Source organism: Lathamus discolor, chromosome Z (assembly GCF_037157495.1).
Source record: "Lathamus discolor isolate bLatDis1 chromosome Z, bLatDis1.hap1, whole genome shotgun sequence".
Classification (NCBI taxonomy): domain Eukaryota; kingdom Metazoa; phylum Chordata; class Aves; order Psittaciformes; family Psittacidae; genus Lathamus; species Lathamus discolor.
In genome coordinates, this window is record NC_088909.1 from 23936714 (window position 1) to 23955597 (window position 18884).

At 58.5% G+C, this 18884-nt stretch overlaps 1 protein-coding gene across 2 annotated transcripts; it reads right to left on the reverse strand.

The window, feature by feature from the left end:
- NDRG4 (NDRG family member 4) lies at positions 1 to 18504 on the reverse strand. 2 transcript variants are annotated; one of them, XM_065662592.1, is made up of 16 exons: positions 18328 to 18504; positions 15409 to 15500; positions 14350 to 14394; positions 8116 to 8221; positions 6733 to 6853; positions 6409 to 6471; positions 6153 to 6213; positions 5805 to 5891; positions 5670 to 5726; positions 5187 to 5290; positions 4687 to 4743; positions 4540 to 4591; positions 3886 to 3933; positions 3626 to 3661; positions 3491 to 3542; positions 1 to 2265 (listed from the first exon to the last, which is right to left on the reverse strand). In XM_065662592.1, exons 1-16 carry the CDS (start codon positions 18362 to 18364, stop codon positions 2111 to 2113), a joined length of 1173 nt encoding a protein of 390 aa, XP_065518664.1. In that variant the 5' UTR covers positions 18365 to 18504; the 3' UTR covers positions 1 to 2110. The 2 variants fall into 2 exon arrangements, with proteins under 2 accessions (XP_065518664.1, XP_065518666.1); XM_065662594.1 differs by lacking the exon at positions 18328 to 18504 and adding an exon at positions 15851 to 15895.
- Positions 18505 to 18884: the final 380 nt, after the last annotated feature.

Sequence of the window (18884 nt, forward strand, 5' to 3'; positions counted from 1 at the left end):
GCAGGTTCTTAACATCTTTATTAGCTGCTTGGTTGTTGTTTTCCAACATAGTAAATCCTTTCTACAGCAACAAGTTAGTTAATCTGGTTTACATACTGCTGTCTCGTGAGTGCTGTGGCCTTGATGACAAGCCCAAGTTGCACTCAGGAAAATGCGTTAAATTCCACTGTGACTGGGGAAAATAGGGAAAACCAACAAAACCCAAAAGAACAAACCAACAGGGAAAACCAAACTGACCAACAAAACCAGGGTGAGGAACTGAAGGCAAGCACAGCCAGACCACCTCCAGGGGAACCACACGGCACTGCTGAGACAAGAATGCAAGGGTGGACAAACCCAGGAAGGTCAAGGACTGCACCAACCCTTATATGTATAATGTATATAGGTATCTTTATATATATCATCTGGAAGGACACGCTGAGAAGACGAGATCACAGCAGTATCTACAGTAAAAAGGAGCTACGCAGCTTTCAGAGTCACACTGAGAAGGAAGCGCATGGCAGAACCAAGTGGGGGACAGATGGGGACACTGGTGTTTTGGGGTGGCTATTTGATAGGGGAGGATCAGGGCATGGGTCTTACGGCCAAAAGCTCTCATATGTGTGCTGGGAGCCCCATGCCCTTCTCTGCAGAGTGGGGATGGGGCCTGGGGGCAGTTACTTTGGGGGTTGGTTCTGCTCACCCCAATGGTGGCACCCAGTGAGTCCCTGCAAATCACCAGGAAGGCTTGAGCAGCCATTTGCCACTGTTCCCGGGGAGGGAGGACCCAGGTTCTGCACAGGGGAGGGCAGGGATGGCAACAGAGGCCCGGTGGTTTATGCAGTGACACAACTCTCCATGCCTAGGACAGACTGGATCCACTGGAACCAGTGGCTGGATGGGCCCCACAGCTCGGGGAGAGCCAAGCCCTTGAGAGATGCCCCACTCAGTGCGCAGGCAAGATACTGGAGGGGTGTTGGGGTCAGGGGTAGCCATGATGGGTCTGGCTAGCTCTGTGTGCAAAGCCAGCCACTCACAAGCTCCCCGCATCCATGGTCACACTGCCAGCATCCTGCAGTGATGCACCCTGTGGGGCAGAGAGTGCTGACGGGTCCCAACATTGCAGAGGGGGGTGAGAGTGTCTCATCTTATTGCTCATGGCTCCACTGCAGTGACACGCACAGGCCGTGGTGAAACTGGAGAGGGATTTGCCATGTCGCGTCCCAAAGCTGGTGGCCTCTGACTAAGAGCTGTTAGTGGAAGAGCCACTGTGGCAGGGCCTGAGCTAGTCAGGGCACAGAGCTCCCCTTTATCCCCAACCGCAGGGTGGTGGTGGTGGCAGGCGGCGATTGTCCTTGCAACAAGGAACCAAGGAAGTGCCACCACGGGCAAGAGCATAGGCAGAGGCAGGGGGACCTCCCCCCATGCCACCCTCCTGCCTCTGGAGGAGGTGGGAGGCTTCTGGAGCAGGGCTGAGCCCACTGCTCCAGGGCAACCCTCAGGGTGCATGACCAGGGCACGGGGACAGTTTGGGGTGTGATTTCTCACAATGCCAGGCCAGCTCCAGGGCAGCAGGTCCTGGGTGTGCTGGGGATCCTGTGCCAGCTCTCCTCAGGGAGGACTGGTGAGGAAAATGGGAGCTGCATTCCTGGGAAGGGCCCAGTGGCCTCCCCCAGTGAGCACCACTCCCTCTCCCCATCTTCCTTCTGGCTTGGGCAGATACCAGTTGATATTGGGGCAATAACCTACCTCCTGTGTCCTGTCCATGTCCTGCTGTCCCATCCCATCCTGCCATCCTATCCAAACCTCACCACATCGCCCCTGCTCCCCCCATCCTGTCCCCACTGCCACCCACCCTCCCAAGCCAGGGCCAGGCCAATGCTGGGGAGGGTGAGGACCAATGCAGAACCATGGTGACTGCTGGACGGAGCCAGGAGCTGGAGGCTGGGACGCAAAACCCCTCTCCTTTTCTGATACCAGACAAGGGGATGAGGCCAATGGCCAGGAAGACAAATTGACCCCGAAGGAGCAAGGGCCCTGGTGGAGGATGTTCACAGGGCAGGCAGGTGCTGGTGGGATGCTGATGGATAGGAGATGGCTCTGGAGAAGATGTCTGCAGCAGGCGTGGACCTCAGCAGGATACCTCCATGGTGTGGTTGATCTGCCCCATGGCCTCGGTGCTCTCCGAGTGGGTGCAGACACGCGGACGGGTGCCATCCACTGAGCTGGCGCTGGTGAGGGAGGCCGTGCGGGAACGCGCCAGCCGGGTCATGCTGGCGGATGGCACTGCACGGGCACACAGACATGAATGGGCTGCTCAGTTCCCTCCAAAACCGAGGATCTGAGCCGACAGCGGCTCACACAAGCAAAGCCACAGGTCCCGCTCCCCAGGGCGAATGACACCGGGCACAAGCTTGCAGCATGCGGTGTTACGACAACACAAGCAAGCTCCAGACTGGCAAAGGACAGCAGGGCAGGGACAGGGGTCTCTGGACAGGCTGCACGCTGGGAACGTCTCCTGGGAATGTGACCACTGGGCATGAGGCAGTGGGGACCCTGGTTGCCATGCTCTGGGTAAGGAGTGAGCTGGATGCGCTTTGGGCTCACCAGAGTGTGCAGGGACAGTGCCAACCCTCCTGCAGCCAGGATGCCCAGTGGGCACAGTGGCTGCCTGGCTGGAGGAGGGCACACTGGGCACTGCCAAGACTTGCCCACTTGGTGGGGAGTGTCTCCGAATCTCATTTCTCAGCCCCCAACCCTGGGTCAGGGGGGCTCATCTTGGGCAAAGCGGGGCAAGACAGAGGGCATCTGGCTGGGAAGGGCCATTCCAGCACCCAGGCTGCTCCCAAAGGTGCCCAGGCAGCTTGAGGGCACAGGCCAGGCGGCACCATGCAGCAGCAGGCACTGAGCAGTACCTGAGCCTCCACTCAGCCGCCGATCCTTCAGGTGGGCAACTGGCAGCGGCAGGGTGTGAGAGGGGCAGGGAGGGGAGAGAGATACCATCAGCCAGGAGCCCCCCCAGCCCCACGTGTGCATGCTCACGGACCTGCACGCCTGCACACACACGTGTATACGTGGACCTTCAGCGTATGCACACAGACCTGCGCACACACACGTGCATGAGCACACAGACCTGCACACCGCATACATACACGCGTCTTCATGGACTTACACACACCTGTGTGCACACAGACTTGTGCACATGGACTCTGTGTGTATTTATGTGCACACACATCCCCTTCTTGTGCGTGCTCACACACACTTACGTGTGCATGCATACACAGAGGTGCTGTCCACACACTTACGTACACACAGAGCCCTTGTACACACGTCTGTGTGCGCACAGAGCCTGTACACCCCACATCCCTGTGAACACATGGAAAATACACCACAAACACATGTGCAGCTCTCCCTCAGGACAGATACACCAGGGTACCAGGCTCCTCTACTACAGCCAGGTCAGCACACACACACGGACACACTCCAGCCCCATGCCCAGCCCAGCACTCACTGTAGCCCATGCCCTGGAGGAAGTACTTGAAGGCCTCGGTCAGCTTGCCGGGCTGCAGGAGAGAGCAGAGGTGAGGGACAGCACCAGGGCATGTCTCAGGCCAAGTATACCCAGTCTGGGGACACACGGGCTCACCTGTGTGACCTGGGGCAGCCCACCAGAGTCAGCCATCTGCAGAGAGAAGGTCCTGCTTAGTCTAGGAGCAAGCTTTGCCACCCACCCTGTCCCCTGGTACCCAGGATGGCACTGCTGGGGGCCACCCTGCTCTCCCTACACCCTCCAGCCCCACGGCCAGGATGGACCTGGAATGGGGAGATGGAGACACCTTGCAACTGTGGGGAATGGGTACTTGATGGGCAGCAGTGACTTTCCGGCTGCCCCTGCCACCGGCCTACCTTCAGGAAGGTGGTGTTGGTGGGATCCAGCTTGGAGTTACACTCCACCTGCGGACAAGAGGGGTGGTATCAGCACGCTGGGGTGCCCTGAGCCAGGCAGAAGTTGCCTGTGAGTAGTGCCCCTGGCACATGGCACTGCAGTGGAACATCCCATCGCAGGTAGGTGGAGACAGGGAGGCAAGTCCTGAGCCCGCAGTCATGGGACAGAGGGGACCTTCCTCCTGCCAGGCATCCTGAGTGTCACACGTGTGTACAACAAGCGCAGAGGTACACATGCTGAAGGGGTTGTGCATGCAGTTACACATTACATACAAATGTGGTCACCTGCACAGTACCCGAGGCTGACTGTGCAAGCGTGGACAGCCACATGGGTGTGTGCAAGCACATGCCTGTGCCAGCAGCTCTTTGAGTGACTGTGGCCAAGGGATGTGTGCCAACACATCCACATGTGCATACTGTGAGTGCATCTGGGCACCTGAGGAAGCGAAGGTTTCCAGCTGTGTCACCGGGCAGATGCACACATGAGCAGGTGGGTTTGCACATGAGCATGGTCCTGCACACAGGAGCACGCGCGTGTCTGAGCAGGCAGCACATGTGTGTGCACCCATGTAGTGATGGGCATTACCACCCTGCAGGCGCTATCCCATCACTCACCACCCCTTCTTCAGCAGGTGCGTTGTCTCCGACCACCAGCATCACAGGGCAGCTGGAAATGAGAGGAGGAAAAGTCATGGTCAGGGCTTAGCCTGAAAGGACTCCACTGCCCCGGGACCCCCCATGCCATACTGATGCAACTCCTACCGCAGCGTCTTGGCGTTGGGCACAGTCCCAGGCCGGTTGATGTCCAGATCCCTGCGGCTGATGGAGGAGGAGGGCAAGTGTGAGCCCATGGGCCAGTGCTGCCACTGATGCCATAGCACAAGAGCTGTGGCACTGCCAGCCCTGGGAAGCAGCACCCAGCCCCACTGCCCTGGCATGCTGTGAATGGAGAACCCCACAGCCATCTCCACCATGACCTGAGCAGGATACAGCATCCAGTGCAGTAACATGGCTCCCAACCCCTGCACAATGAGACAGGACCTCTGCCCCCTTCCCCTTCTGCACCGGATGCAGGAGGAGGCCTGAGGGCATGCATCCACAGCTGTGGGCTGTGGGACATGGCAAGGCTCTGGCACAGGTAACATCATTCCCGCATCCCTGGCCAGCACCAGTAGCCAGCTCTGCACCCATCAGGGCCAGGGCTCTCACCAGCACTGCAGCCTCTCACCCTGATGCAGATGGGAGCAGCCCAAGGCACTCACCTGTTGTACATGTTGAGGAAGAGCTGGAGGTTGAACTGGTTCACCACGCTGCCAATCTGCTGCCGGTAGCTCTGGACCAGCTCCGTGTTGTTCATCAGCTCTTCCTGTGCCAGCAGGGATAGGGATCAGGGCAGGGATGGGGATCAGGGCAGGCACAGAGATCAGGGCAGGCACTGCCTGGTGCCACACAGACACCCTTGCTCTCCCCAGCCCGCCCATGCCATGCTAGACAGTGGGGCAGGGAAGGAGGATGCTGGGCCATGCAGCTCGGCATGCTGGAGCTGCAGGCAGGATGCAGACATGAGTGGAACACTTGTCAAGGCTAAGCCCCAGATCAGGCAGGAAGGATAAAGGCAGGGCTTGACTAACCCCATCCCTGTGGATATGGGGCAGGTCCAGTGGCACATGGCAGGGCACAGCCCACAGGGATACAGGGTGAGGGGCTGGTGATGGGATGCATCAGGATGCATCAGGATCCCTTACCTGGCTGAAGAGGTGTGACAGAACAGTGTCTGGCAGCGTGCTGGTGAGGCCAGAGAGCTGTGGAGGGAGCACAGGGAGTTACAGCATCACTTGGCTGGCTCCTTCCCCAGGGAGTGGGGTCAGGGCTCTGCCCACCTTGGCAGCTGCCCAGTCAATCCAGCCTTTGCCGTTGGGATCAATGTTCATGAGGACCAGTCCTTCAACCAGGTCAGGGAAGATGAGCTGCAGTGACCAAGAGGGGCAGCACTCAGCAGGGAGGGGAGATGTGCCCAAGGCAGCCCCCACCAGTGCCACTGCCCACTGCACTGGGGACAATGGAGACCTGTGGCAAGACCCAGCCACCATGGCCATGGCACTGCTGTCGTGGCCCCCCTTTCTCCAGGAACAGCCTGCCCAAGGGTGTCAGCTCCTGCTCTTCCCCATGCCCTGGGCTGACAGCAGCCACGGGCAACACAGGGCCAGCCCAGCTCAGCCTCAGCTCACCGCAAACTTGGCCAGCACGTAGGCTCCTGCCCCAACACCGATCCCAATCACGTACTTGAACCTGGAAAGGGGAGAGGCGCATATGAGGGGCCAGTGGGCTCCAGCACGGGTTCCCTGGGGCACGCCTCCACCCGCAGCACAAGGACACATGCAGGATGGCAGCTTACTGGGACACCTTCCCAGCCTCAAACCACTGCCACTGCCCCTCTCCCTGCCCAGCAACCCCAGCTGGCAGTGTGGGGGGGAGGTGACTTACCCAAAATGCTGCACCACACTGGGGAGCATGGCAGCCAGCTGGTCCATGGATGGGTACTGGTACCTGCAGCACAGGGGGGCATAGTATGATGTTACGGGATGCAGAATGGGAAGGCTGGGACAGGGCTGCCTGCAGTAGGCAAGGAACTGTCACCCACCCACAAACCATGGCGTTTGGCTGCCCTGAGCTTTGACATGGTTTAGAGACCTGCAGGCAGGGCACGACTGCTCAGGCACCAGCAGCCCACGGGCAGGAGGGTGACATCCTGGGGAGCAGGGGGGTGACAATGTGTGGGCAGAGCGAGCCCCTGAAGCTGGCACCTACCCCTGAGGGAACTGCGAGGCTCCTGTCTGCTGGCCTGGCGCGTCCACGTGGCACACCACAAAGTGCTTTGTGATCTCCTGCATGTCCTCATAGTTGAAGAAGGTGTTGAAGCAAAGCTTGTCTGTCAAAGGGCAGGCAGGGATCAGACACTAGACACCCTGGCACAGGGGCCAGAGAGCATGGAGAGATGTTACCTACCCTCCCACTGTCCTTCAACAAGGTGACATGTCACCAAAGTCCTCCAATCCCTTTCCTGTCAGGCTCCTCATCCCCACAGCCACTGCTGCCCAGGCCTGTATCCCTGCTGGTGTTGGGGGGCATGATGATGGATGGACACAGCCAGGAGAATGAGGAGTTTGGGATGAGCCTTGTCAGCTTGGAGAGATGTGACTGGGGGCTGCAAAGCCCTGAGCTGCAAAACCCTGGGTAGCAGGATCAGCAGCCTGGGGTGTTATCAGCCCTATCCAAAATCCTCAGCAGGGCCTCAAGAAAACATGGGATTTGAGAAATGGATGCAAATCTTCCTGCTTGTATCCAGCGGGATACAGCCATTGCTAGGGCTTGGAGGGGTTCTGCCCCATGGCACTGGTGCCAGGACACCCCAATTAAAAGGTCGGGGTGAGGCACGTTGTAAGGGCCATTGCAGCCAACATGATCACTGGAAGTGAGAGTGCTCGTTTCCACCCATGGTGACTCAGCCTCAGCTCCATGGCGCGGGAGGTGCTCCTCCCTACACAGGGCACTGGCCAACCCAGCTCAGCTCAGGGACACAGCCCATGGTCTGGGCTGCAGATCCAATCACAGAATCGCAGAATCAGCCAGGTTGGAAAAGACCTTTAAGATCACCACATCCAACTGTTCCCCAGCACTTAGTGACATGGTTCAGCATGACTGAACCATGCCACTGAGGGCCTCATCTACACTGTGTGTGAATACTTCCAGTGATGGTGACTCCACCGCTGCCCTGGGCAGCCTGTTCCAATGCCTGAGCACCCTTTCGGGGAGAAACTGTTCCTAACATCCAGTCTAAACCAGATAACACAGAATCCCCACATCCAGAGCCCCAGCTCAGGTCCCTCCTTTCCTACTGTTCCCATATCCATTAGCCCTCCAACAGGCATGCGGACCCATCCAGCATCCCCTGTGTCCCATCCCTCCTGGTGTAGCCAGGTGCAGCAGTGTGGCCAAACACTCCTGGCCTGGGCTTTGAGTTGTGCTAAGCATCTGGTGCTTTCAGATACCTGGGGATACACAATGCAGCCTGGGAATTGTTCATGGGAGGAGGCAAAGGAGCCGAGCTGGGGCTATGGCTGATGTCCTGCACTCAGTGCAGCCCCAGGCTTCCTTCCCTTTGCCCCTGTACCCCATGGCCCAAGGACTCACGGTTGAGGCCCACGTCGTGGTATGTCAGGACAGCTGGGCGATTCCCCTTGGGAGAGCCCCGGATGACCACGTGCAGCAGCCCATAGGGGGTCTCAATGTCATGCTCCTGGGGGAAGAGAAGAGATGTGGTGGTGTCTGCCTGCCCCACGACACCCTCACCAGTGCTTCTCTGGGCAGCTGGGTCCCGTGGAAGCACGTGGGAAAGACAAGAAGCCAACCTGAGAAGCCCAGCTTTGGGCATCCCTGCGGTAGCAGAAGGTAGGTAAATCGCAGGGAAGGAAAGGGAGGACTTGGGATAAGATAATGGGATTTAGGAAAATGGTGCATCATGGGATGGGATCATAGGATGGGATCAAGTGATAGAGGTTTGGGGTGGAATGGGGTGGATGGATGATCCAAGGCAGAGATGAGGATCATGGAACGGGACAGGTAGACCACAGCATGGGACAGGAGATCTTCAAGGGCTTCAGACTGAGGGAGTTTCGCAACAGGGTGGAGATGGCAGCACGGCCCAGTTGGCCTGGATTCGTTGTGCCTGGGACAAACAGGCAGAGGTTGGACCCCGGACATTGCCCTGGGAAATGCAGCAGCCCAACCCCAAAATCACAGCTAAAGATAACTTAAATCCTCACCGGTGTGTCGTGGCTGTGCCCCCATAGAGATCAGGGCTGCTCTGTGATTCAGTTTCCCTGGCTGGGAGGCCTCACAGCCATCATCCCTAGCCAGCAAGGGAAACTGAGGCTGCGAGCCCAAATGCTGCCTGGGGATAAGGGACCAGGGTCCCCTCTAGATGCCCATCCTTGCCAGCCAATGACCTTGAAGCTAGAATCTGGTGTGCGCAGGAACATCATGGGCTAGGCAGGGGCTGCTGGCACAGTTCTCACTGCAGGAACTGGCAGCCCCTTGGATGGGCTGGCAGGAGGGGAGCAAGTACATGGATGCTCCCATGGGTTATGTCCTGTCAAGGACTCTGAAGGACACAGGCCTGAGGGGGGAGGAACTCCTGAGGACACGGTCTCCTCACTGCAGTGCCTCCCCTCGCTGAGATCTGCTGTCCTCGAGGGAATGCAGTGCCTGAAGGCAGCACAAGCGCTCTGAAGAGACAACACTCTGCTCCCCAAGGCCACCCAGACTGTAGCCCTCACCCACAGCAGACCCTCCACTTCCAAGGGCTGTATCAGGCAGCAGGCAATGAGCAAGGATATCCCCCTGCACAAATGGGTGGGGAAACTGAGGCAGAGGAAGGGCCTGGCCCAAGGTCACAGAGCAGGAGACATCCATGTAGTCTGATCCTGGGCACAGGGCTGCTGCCTCTTTGCCATCATCATGCTCATGGTCCCTGTCACAGCTCCAATAGCTCAGGCTGCATTCCCACCCCAAAATCATGTGCCCAAGGTGCGGCTCCTTCCCCAGCACCTCACGTTCCCCCTGCCCCAAGCCAGGCACATCCCTGCTCATGATGCAGCCTCTGCAGCATTCCTGGGTACCACAGCCCTGCCCTTTGCCGCAGGGATGCTCACTGGGGCCGGGTGGAGGGGAGGGAAGGACAGGGATGCAGGGGACGCAGGCAGCAAGGAGTGGAGGGCACTGACAACCCATGGCCCTAGCAAAAGTGGGGTGAGATGGAGGGGGGTGTCACAGCACCCATAGGTACCTCAGGCACCCAGCCCTGTCCAGGTCACCCACTTACTGCTGCAGTGCTCAGCCTCCTCTGCACTAGCCTGTTGCCATCACTGCAGAGACCAGAAAGCATCCAAGATGTTGCTTCGAAACAGCAGGAGACCCTCTCCCTCTGCAGATCTGGGGTGGGGAAGGGGCAACGTGCCACCCATCACCCCATCAGCAGCCTCTGCAGCCACACTCAGCCAGGTTGCAGCATCTTGGCTGGGCCTGGGAGGACGTGCTCAAGGACACTGCGTCCCTGAAGCCTGTGGCACAACAGAGATGCGGCAGCGGGGCTGCAAGAAGAAAAAGCTCCCCAGCACCAGGTTCCCACTCGCCAACCCCTGCCTGCCCCACGTCCAGCGCTGCTGGGACCAAAGGTTCAGCCTCAGCAAGGAGGGGAGGTACCCGAGGCAAAACTCAGCGAAGGGAGGGCAGCGAGCACGGAGCGGTGGTACCTACCCCATCCCAGCACTCAGGCATGGTGAGGACCCGAGAGGAAGAGGATGCTCAGGCAGGGTAGACCAAGAGCAGGTCCCGGTGCAGAGCACAGCAGTGCAGTGGGCTGGGTGAAGCAGAGCTCTGTGCTGGCTCAGCCCCTCGCCTGGCTTTATAGTGGAGCCCCAGCCCTGCGCTAAGCCCTGCCTCTGCCTCCCTTCCCCCTCGACACAGGCTGGGCTCCATTGCAGGAGTGCTGCAATGGAGCCAGCACTCAGCCATTGGCTGCCAGTGGAATTATTCATGCTCCAATTGGCCCCAAATATCCTTGTTTATGAAAGAAAAACTGCCTGGCGCCATGCAGAACCTGCTCCATCTTCCCTCTTCGAGCACAGCAGGACAGGCCAGGGTGCCTGGGCACACAGCGCAAGCGTGTGGCTCCAGCCACATGCAAACATGCAGAATCATGCTGCACCTGCAGCCTGCACCAGCGCACACACGTCAGGAATCACCCCCAAAGACACTCACAGACATGGGCACTCGCTAAACACACAGGAGAACATCACATCAGGCATGCGCTGCAGATGCGTGTGACCACGCACACGCACGCACAGGAACAGGCACCAACACAGGACACACTTTGTCATGTCCCCCTCTCATTTCTGTGTATGGAAACTTTGGGAGAATAAAGAGAACGAGCCATGCTGGAGCACACACAACCCCACAAAATGCTTGTGCATACCCACACATGGGGGCTGGCCCCTATGTGTCTGTGTTGGTCCATGTTCCTGTACATGTATGTGCATGGTCATATGCACATAAGGAGCATACCCACTGCATCCTTCTCCTTTGTGCTTCCCATGTATGCCATGGCTATCACTCATGCCCATGAATGCACAATGATCTGCACAGATGAAGAACCTTGTGCACATGAGCACAGGGGGGCACACACATGTGAACACTGCCCAGATACGTGTCTCCTTATCCAGCAGCACAGCCATCCTGCCAGCTGTGGGACACTGGCAAGCAGGGGTTGCACAGGGTTTAGTCCCAGTCTGGCCATCATGAGTGGCAGGTAAATAAAGCAGGAGGAAAGACAACCCAGAAGCTCTGAGGGATCAGATCCTGTCTGACACGTGCTGTGTATGCACACGCACACGTGTGTATTCCTGTGTGCACATGCGTACAGGCAGATATTTTCTGCCCTGATCCCAGTGAGGGTTCCCTGCAGCTCACACCCATGAGTGGCCTCATGCCCCACGATGGGCAGCCTCCAGGTGACATCCCCTTTATCCTGCCTGCTCCTGCCCAGTCCAGCTCAGCACAGCCACCTCCAGAGCCACTCCAGCATGAAGCTGGGCAACCATGGATGGAGAAAGAGTGCCATGGTCCCTCAAAGGGGCTGAAGAGCCCTGGGTGGTGCTGGACCACGACAGCATTCAGTGGGGACCCTCCAGCCTCCCTGCCCACTGCAGGGATGCACCATGCTGGAGCATGTCACCACCTCTGCATCATGCATCATGGCCCATCCTGGCCATGGCTCACTTCCACCATGGCCTGTACACACCACAGCCATGGATCCAGCTGCCACCGCCAGCACGTGTACAGGCCTCTCCCCATGGCAGACCCATGAGCTCAGGTTCACCCAGCAGGCTTGTTCTCATGGAGTCTCCAATGTCTAACAACAGGGATGAGTCCCTTTTCCTTGAGGAGAGCCCTCTCCCTGACCTGGGCAAATGATCACTCAAGAGTTTGTGGGGAGACACCGAATGCGGTGTCCTACAAACAAGTCAGGGGGTCTGGATGCTGGAGAAAGGATGGGCAGATGGGCAGAGGGATGGCATCCACCTTGCCTGCCCCAAAGAAGCTTTCCTCTGCACTGCTTTGTCCTGCAGGTTGCTCAGAGCCAAGTCCAAGCTCCATCTCTGTTAAAGAAGGACCATGCAAGGGGTAAGCCCAGCTTCCAGGGGGTGCTGGCACAGGTACAAAGCTGTTCATGGGTCCAGGTGGAATTTCTGCTGCCTGTGGAGTCAAAGGGTACAAGCAGCCACAGCCTTCAGGGAAAAGCTAGAGCTGCAGAGGGGCATGAGCAGGCAAGAAAAGACAGATGGTAGCAAAATAGAGGCAGAAAGGGTGGAAAAGCTGAGGCAAAGCAAAACATGAATGCAGAAGGGCTGCAGGGACACGGGAGGGCTGAGCAAGGCTGACTCCACTTGAATGGCACTGAATGGCATTGCCACCCCACTGGCTACAAGCCCATCCGCTGGTGGGTGGCCCAGACCTTCCGCATGGGCAGGGCCACCAGGTCCCAGGGCAGGGGCTCCTGCCACCTGCATTCCAACAACTTCGCTTATTCCAGCAGCCCCAAGGGCTTTACTATGGCTGGTGTGGGAATGGGGGACCCCTGCTCTCCCTTAGTGCCCTCATAGGCCAGACCATCTTGGCAAGGGAGCAGTAATGGCTCTGGTGAGGAGCAGAGGGACAGCCAAGAGTTCATCTGGGGCTGGACTAAATACCCCAAGGAGGCAAGGGAAAAGTGCCGGGGTGGGAGGTAAGGGGACGTTGCCCCTGCACAACCTGGGGAGCTCATCCCATCCCACCATGAGGCTCTTGGAGGGGAACCAGGAGGGCTCAGGGCCTGGCTGGCTCAGGAATGCTGCTTTGATCCTTGCCTACATCATTCTCTAGGTACCAAGGTGCACCGCTGGGGTATCTACTGTCTGGTCCCATTACAATAGGCACCAGCAGGGACATGGGTCAGCTGTCACTGTGGGCCACTCCCTGAAATACTGGCATGCAAAGGTTGTCCTGGGGGAGTTGTTGCTCCTTAACATCCCCTGCAGGCCAATCAAGCCCTGCCCTGGCACAGACAAGTGAGGGCCGTACTGGTGCCCATGCTGCGTTCCTCATCTCTTCGCCCTCAAGTCACTGACACCAGCAGGGTTCATTTCCCCTCCAGCAGTCAACAAGAACCCTGAGCAGGCAGAGCAAGGAGCAGCCCAGACCCACACAGCTTGTCACTCCCAGCCCCAGCATCTCCCCAGCTCTAGGGCTGCTGGGAACGCTGGAATTTCTTTTCTGCCAATGCCACCTTTTAATAATTCTGTGGCCTCCAATAGAGACACTGAAGTCTCCCACTCTGCAAATCACTAGCCCAGCACCCTGATGGAATTCCTTGCTCCCCACCCACATGGATGATGGAGACTGAGCAGGTCAGCCCCAAAAGCCTTGGCACCACTTTGAGTGTGTCAAAAGAGGGACCTGTGCTTCCCTGCTCCTCTCCCAGGATGAACGAAATCCTGATTCATTTCAGCCTTGCAAGTGCTGGTGTTCCAGTGCCAGACCTGGCTCAGATGGCACCATTCAAGCCCACCCTTCTGGTGGTCCCAGCCACTGGCAAAGCAGCAACACAGAACCTGAAGCCGGTCACTGGTGCCCCCTGGGAAGGGGACATGCTTTGGGAGAGGGACAGGCAGCTAGCTGTGGTGTGGCAGCCTCACTGCCCTCCCTCCCTATCTACCAGCACCCTGGTCTCTGGAGGAAGCCCAGTGCAGGATGAGCTTGGGTGTGATGGTAAATCCCACCAAAGCAGAAGCCCACACAAGCTGAGCCCCACAAGCCCCGACGCCATCTCATGGGTCTCCTACAGAGAGGTGAAATGGAAATACAAGGTGAGCAGGCTCCAGCCAGGGAGTGGAGGGGCCCTGCTCTCCAAAAGAGGGGGCAATGCTGAAGCCTCCAAAAAAGAAAGGCTTTCAAACATCCTTATGTAAGACAGAGGCTGGCATTGCCTAGGAAACCATTGCCATGGCAATGGTGGAGGGGCTGGAAAAGCAGCTCAGCCCTCCTGAGAAGAAATCGACTCTTTTAAAGAGATTTTGTCCCCGGCCCTTTGCCAAGTGCCCGCAGCCGCATTCAGTGCCAGCACAGAGACGCCTGGCACCATCCCTTCCTGCTGGCATATGCAATAGACGTGCAGCCTCATGTACAGACACTGCCCAGGAACTGTGTCCTCATGGGAAGGGGGGACAGCAGCACCGCTGGCTCTGTTCAGCACCCTGCAGCCTTCCCCAGCCTCAGGCTGCTGTCCCCCACAGGACCCAAGGTGGACACACCCCCTGTGGCTGGTCCTACCTTCCAGTCCGTGTCCTCTGCAGAGAGGAAGACATCCGGGTTGTCCTGGGGAGAGAAGGAGCCATTAGGGACAGAGACATCCTCCCTCCTTCCAACCAACTCATGATGACCCCTAGCTAAATGAGCACCCGCTCCCAGGGAAGCGCTGGCTACAGGGGGACACAATGCACACACGTGTGCACACACACATGCACATCTACGATATACACACACACACGCTACCTGCCAGTGTGTGTATTAGCATGTATGTGCAACATCTGCATGCACGTACAATATCTAGCAGTGTGCACTTGCAGTCCAGAACCCTGCCATGTGCTGGTCTGCATCCCCAGAGCAGGAGCACCAGCACGATGGAGGGGATTCTCCCTCTCTGCTCCTCTCTGGGAAGACCCCACTTGGAGTACTGTGTGCAGTTCTGGTGTTCTCAGTATAAGGAGGACATGGAGCTGTTGGAGCAAGTCCAGAGGAGGCCACAAGGATGATCAGGGGCTGGAGCACCTCCCATATGAAGACAGGCTGAGAAAGTTGGGGCTGTTCAGCGTGGAGAAGGGAAGCTGTGTGGAGACCTCATAGCAGCCTTCCAGTATCTGAAGGGGGCCTACAAGGATGCTGGGGAGGGACTCTTCATCAGGGACTGCAGCAACAGGACAAGGGGTGATGGGTTTAAACTGAAACAGGGAAGATTAAGGTTAGATACAAGAAAGAAGTTCTTTATTGTGAGGGTGGTGAGGCCCTGGCACAGGTTACCCAGAGAAGCTGTGGCTGCCCCATCCCTGGCAGTGCTCAAGGCCAGGCTGGACGGGGCTTGGAGCAACCTGCTCTAGTGGAAGGTGTCCCTGCCTGTGGCAAGGGGTTGGAACTGGGTGAGCTTTAAGGTCCCTTCCAACCCAAACCAGTCTGCGATTCTGTGATCACACCATACCAGAACCTGTGCTCACCCACACACCTGCAATATCAGCACACATCTGCACACACGTACACTGAATGCCACACAGGCACCCCATACCAGCATGCACACACCTCCCCAAGTTCTCACTTCAGCATCTGCACCAGACTCACCAGCTCTGTGTCCTGGCTCCGCAGCAGTGGCTTCTCCTCAGTGAAGCGCAGCTCATGCAGCCCTGCCATGGTCATCTCCTGCAGCAGCAGCCCTGCAGTGGAGGTGTCAGGGCAGGTTCTGCTTCCAGCCCCTTCACCCCATCCCCTGTAACATCCCAGGTCTCCCTGCTCATAGGTAGAGGATCCAAATCAGCTTCACTCCAAGCATCTACCACGGGGACTTGGTGATACAGCTTGCCCATGGGCTGCAGCGAGCCCCTCTGCTGGGAGCTGGGAGCAGGCACAGGGCAGGCAGTCCCTAGAGGTCCAGTTCTTCCAGTTAAGGTCAGACCAATCTCCAGGGCACAGTCCTAGGCAAACTGGGAGACCAACCTGGTCTACCCATGGTGGGCGCCGTTTAAGAACTCAATTCACGGCAAGAACATCCCAATTCCCACCTCACCTTCCAGCATCACTTGGAGAGAGAAAATCCAGCGTTTTGACTGGGTTTAGGCTGCAGCCATATACGAGTGGGACAGAGGGAGCTCTCCCTGCACAGCCAGGGTGAGTGATGATGTTTCTCAGCTGTGCTGGGAGGCAGAGGGATGCTTCAAGCAGCAGGGGAGCAGAGAGGCAGCCTGAAGTTTGTATTGCAATGGTGGAGAAAAACAAATGTGAAGCCTTTACCCTCAAATTCTTCTCCCTTCCTGGGAATCAGGTGCTGGCCAGTGGGCAGCTCATCCCAGAGCTTGCAGGGATAGACTTCACCATGGTGCTGCCTCTCAGCAGATGCTGCTGACCAGGGACTTTGTACCCCCAGCACCAACATTTCCAAAACACCCTCGGGCACAAACCCAGCTTAGAAAAGCAGAAAAGAGCAAGGGGATGCCTGTGCTCCTAGCAGCTGGCTCCACACAGAGGGTGACATGCTCCCCTGTACAGATGGGGTGGGTAACTGGCATGTCCTAGTTCAAGGGGGTTGTTTGTGCTCAGGCAGGATCTGGACCTCAGGTTTTTGCCTTCGCTGCCTCTGTTTCCACCCCTTCCCCAAGGCCAAGCCTTTGGACAACTGCTGCTCTGAATGGGCCAGCACCAGCCCTATCGCTCCTGCACGGCTGCTGACCCTCTGCAATGTCCCCAGAGACACCGGGGATGGAATGGGGCTGTGCTAGCACCGCAGCAGGCACAGACCCTGCTCCATCCACAGCCTTGGCCAAGCCCACTCCACCTTTACCCACATGCAAACCTGGGTCATTGTGGGTGAGCTATGTGCAAAGGCCAGGCAATGCCACCAGCATTGCAATGCCACCAGGAATACTGAAGCTGGCCATAAGCTCCCCTCCAAAGCCAGATTTGCTCATTCAGCTGGGTTTTCCATTCAAAACCTAAGCAGGCTGTGCCACCTGCCTGCTCTCTGCACACATGGCACTTTGGTCCTTGGGAGCCACCCAACAAACCACAACTGTTTGGAGGAAGAAACACTACTGCAAAGCCTCCATGGAGACTCAGGGCACCCAGCACTGGGGGTGTCCACGTCACCCCCTGCACTGAGGGCTCCACTGCACAACACCCTGGTGGGGAGAGGTGTCAACAGCCCCATGGAGGGGCACCAGCCAGCGACACGCTGCTCTAGGCTGGACTGCTGTTGGGCAGATGGCTTTGTGCAAAGGGACAGCCCTCGCCTGCAGCCCACCAGCACAGCCCGGATGATGCAGCCCGGCAAAGCCACCGACCGACAGCCCCAAATGCCCTGGGACACCATCCCAGGGTTAAACAATGGGAAGAAAATCAGCCTCACCAGTAGCAGGTCTGGAAGTGAGCAGGAGCGTCCCACGCTGAGCGCGGGAACCCACCGTGTGCCCGCAGCCCCTGGCACGGCTGGGAACAGCACTTAGTGTATGGTGAGTGCCTTTTGTAATTAAAGCCTCCAGCTAATATGGGAGGGAGGGAGGGTGGCCAGCCATGAGGAAAGGCCCCATGACCTTGCTGATGGCAGGGGCAGAACTGCCTCACAAGGGACGTGGCAGAGCCCTGCACCAACCAGCATCCTCAGCACAGGGTGGATGGGCTTGGCACTGAGAGTGGGAGTGGGGCAGGGATCGGTACATCACAGAGTCCCATGGGTGCAACCCATCCCCAGGGTGCTGCTTCAAGAGTGCCCATCTCTGTTCCCACTCTGCCTTCCCACTGTGATGCCACCATTTCCTTGGCACAGTTGGGACACACCTCCTCCCTAATCCCAAACAAGTCCCAAACCCAGTGCTCTGTCTGGGACAAGAACTTTGCCTTGTGGGGGCCCTGGCACTGCATATATAGACCTGGATGGAAACAGCCACATTGGCTTACCTTCCCCAGGATTCCACAGCTTATTGGAGGAGAACCAGTTTACAGCAAGGAAATACACTGTTGTTGTTGTTGTTTTATTATTATTATTAATCATCATTATGACGAGGCCACGGGAAGGGTTTAACACCGGGTAACGTGCCTGGTTGGAGCCGGGGTGCAGGATGAACACCCCCCGCTTGCTCTGCCCCCATGGCAGGGACATAGGTCTGCACTCGCGCACAACCCCCCCCCCCCCCCCAAACTAGCCCAATGCAGGGGGCGCGGGAGTGGGCAGGACCCAGCCGGGGACATCCGGTGCCACCGGTGGGGTCTGAGCACCGCGGGCATGGCGAGCAGCAGCAGGGGCTCTGGGGGAGGCGGGGGCTAAGGGGAACCGCGGCCCCTTGCGCGGGGCCGCAGGGGTGCTCCAGCAGCCCCACACGCCCCCCACAACCCACCCCCCGGCCGTTTGCTTGGCGGGCCCCCGTGCCGAGAGGCTGCCTGCTCCGTGTCCCCCTCTCCCCCGCCCCGGGCTGGGCTTCCCCCGCTGCAGCCCTGCACCTCCCGGACCCCAGGAAGCCGCGTTCCCCCAGCACGGCCGCGCCGCGCCGCTACCTGTCAACAGCTCGATCTTGTGCCGGAGAACCTTCATCCCGGGCGGCGGGAGCCGGCGGGCGGCAGCGAGCGGAGCCGGTGCCGGTGCGGGGCGCGCAGGGCGGCGCTCGGGCGAGGCTGGGCACAGCGCCGCCGGGCCGGTTCCTCCCCTCGTCGGGGCCGGAGGGTGGGAACGGGGCCGGGAACGGGGGAATGCCAGGAGGACAATGAGCCCGGCCCTGGAATGGGGGCATTAAACGGGAGAGGGAGCGCTGGGGCGTTGTAATGGGTGATGGATTGCTGGGGGGGGGGGAAGCCTACAAGAGAGACGGAGCGCTGGGGAGAGACACGGGCGATGGAACACTGACGGGGGGGGGGGGGGGGGTACACGAAAGATAAAGAGATGGGGGGTACGTAGGAGATGTAGTAGGATATGGAGTGCTAGGGAAGTTCACAGGAAACACCACTGGGGGCGTAAACGGAAGATGGAGCGTTAGGGGGGGACACAGGAGATGGAGCGCTGGGGTGGGGGGGGACCATGGGAGAGGGAGTGCTGGGGGGCAGGTAAACAGGAGATG

Coding starts and splice junctions, on each gene's coding strand:
- NDRG4 (XM_065662592.1), bottom strand. CDS start 18,364: ATGAAGGTTCTCCGGCACAAGATCGAGCTGTTGACAG. Junction 15,501..18,327: donor CAAGATCGAGCTGTTGACAG/GTAGCGGCGCGG, acceptor CCTCCACTGCAG/GGCTGCTGCTGCAGGAGATG. Junction 8,222..14,349: donor CAGAGGACACGGACTGGAAG/GTAGGACCAGCC, acceptor CTCTTCCCCCAG/GAGCATGACATTGAGACCCC.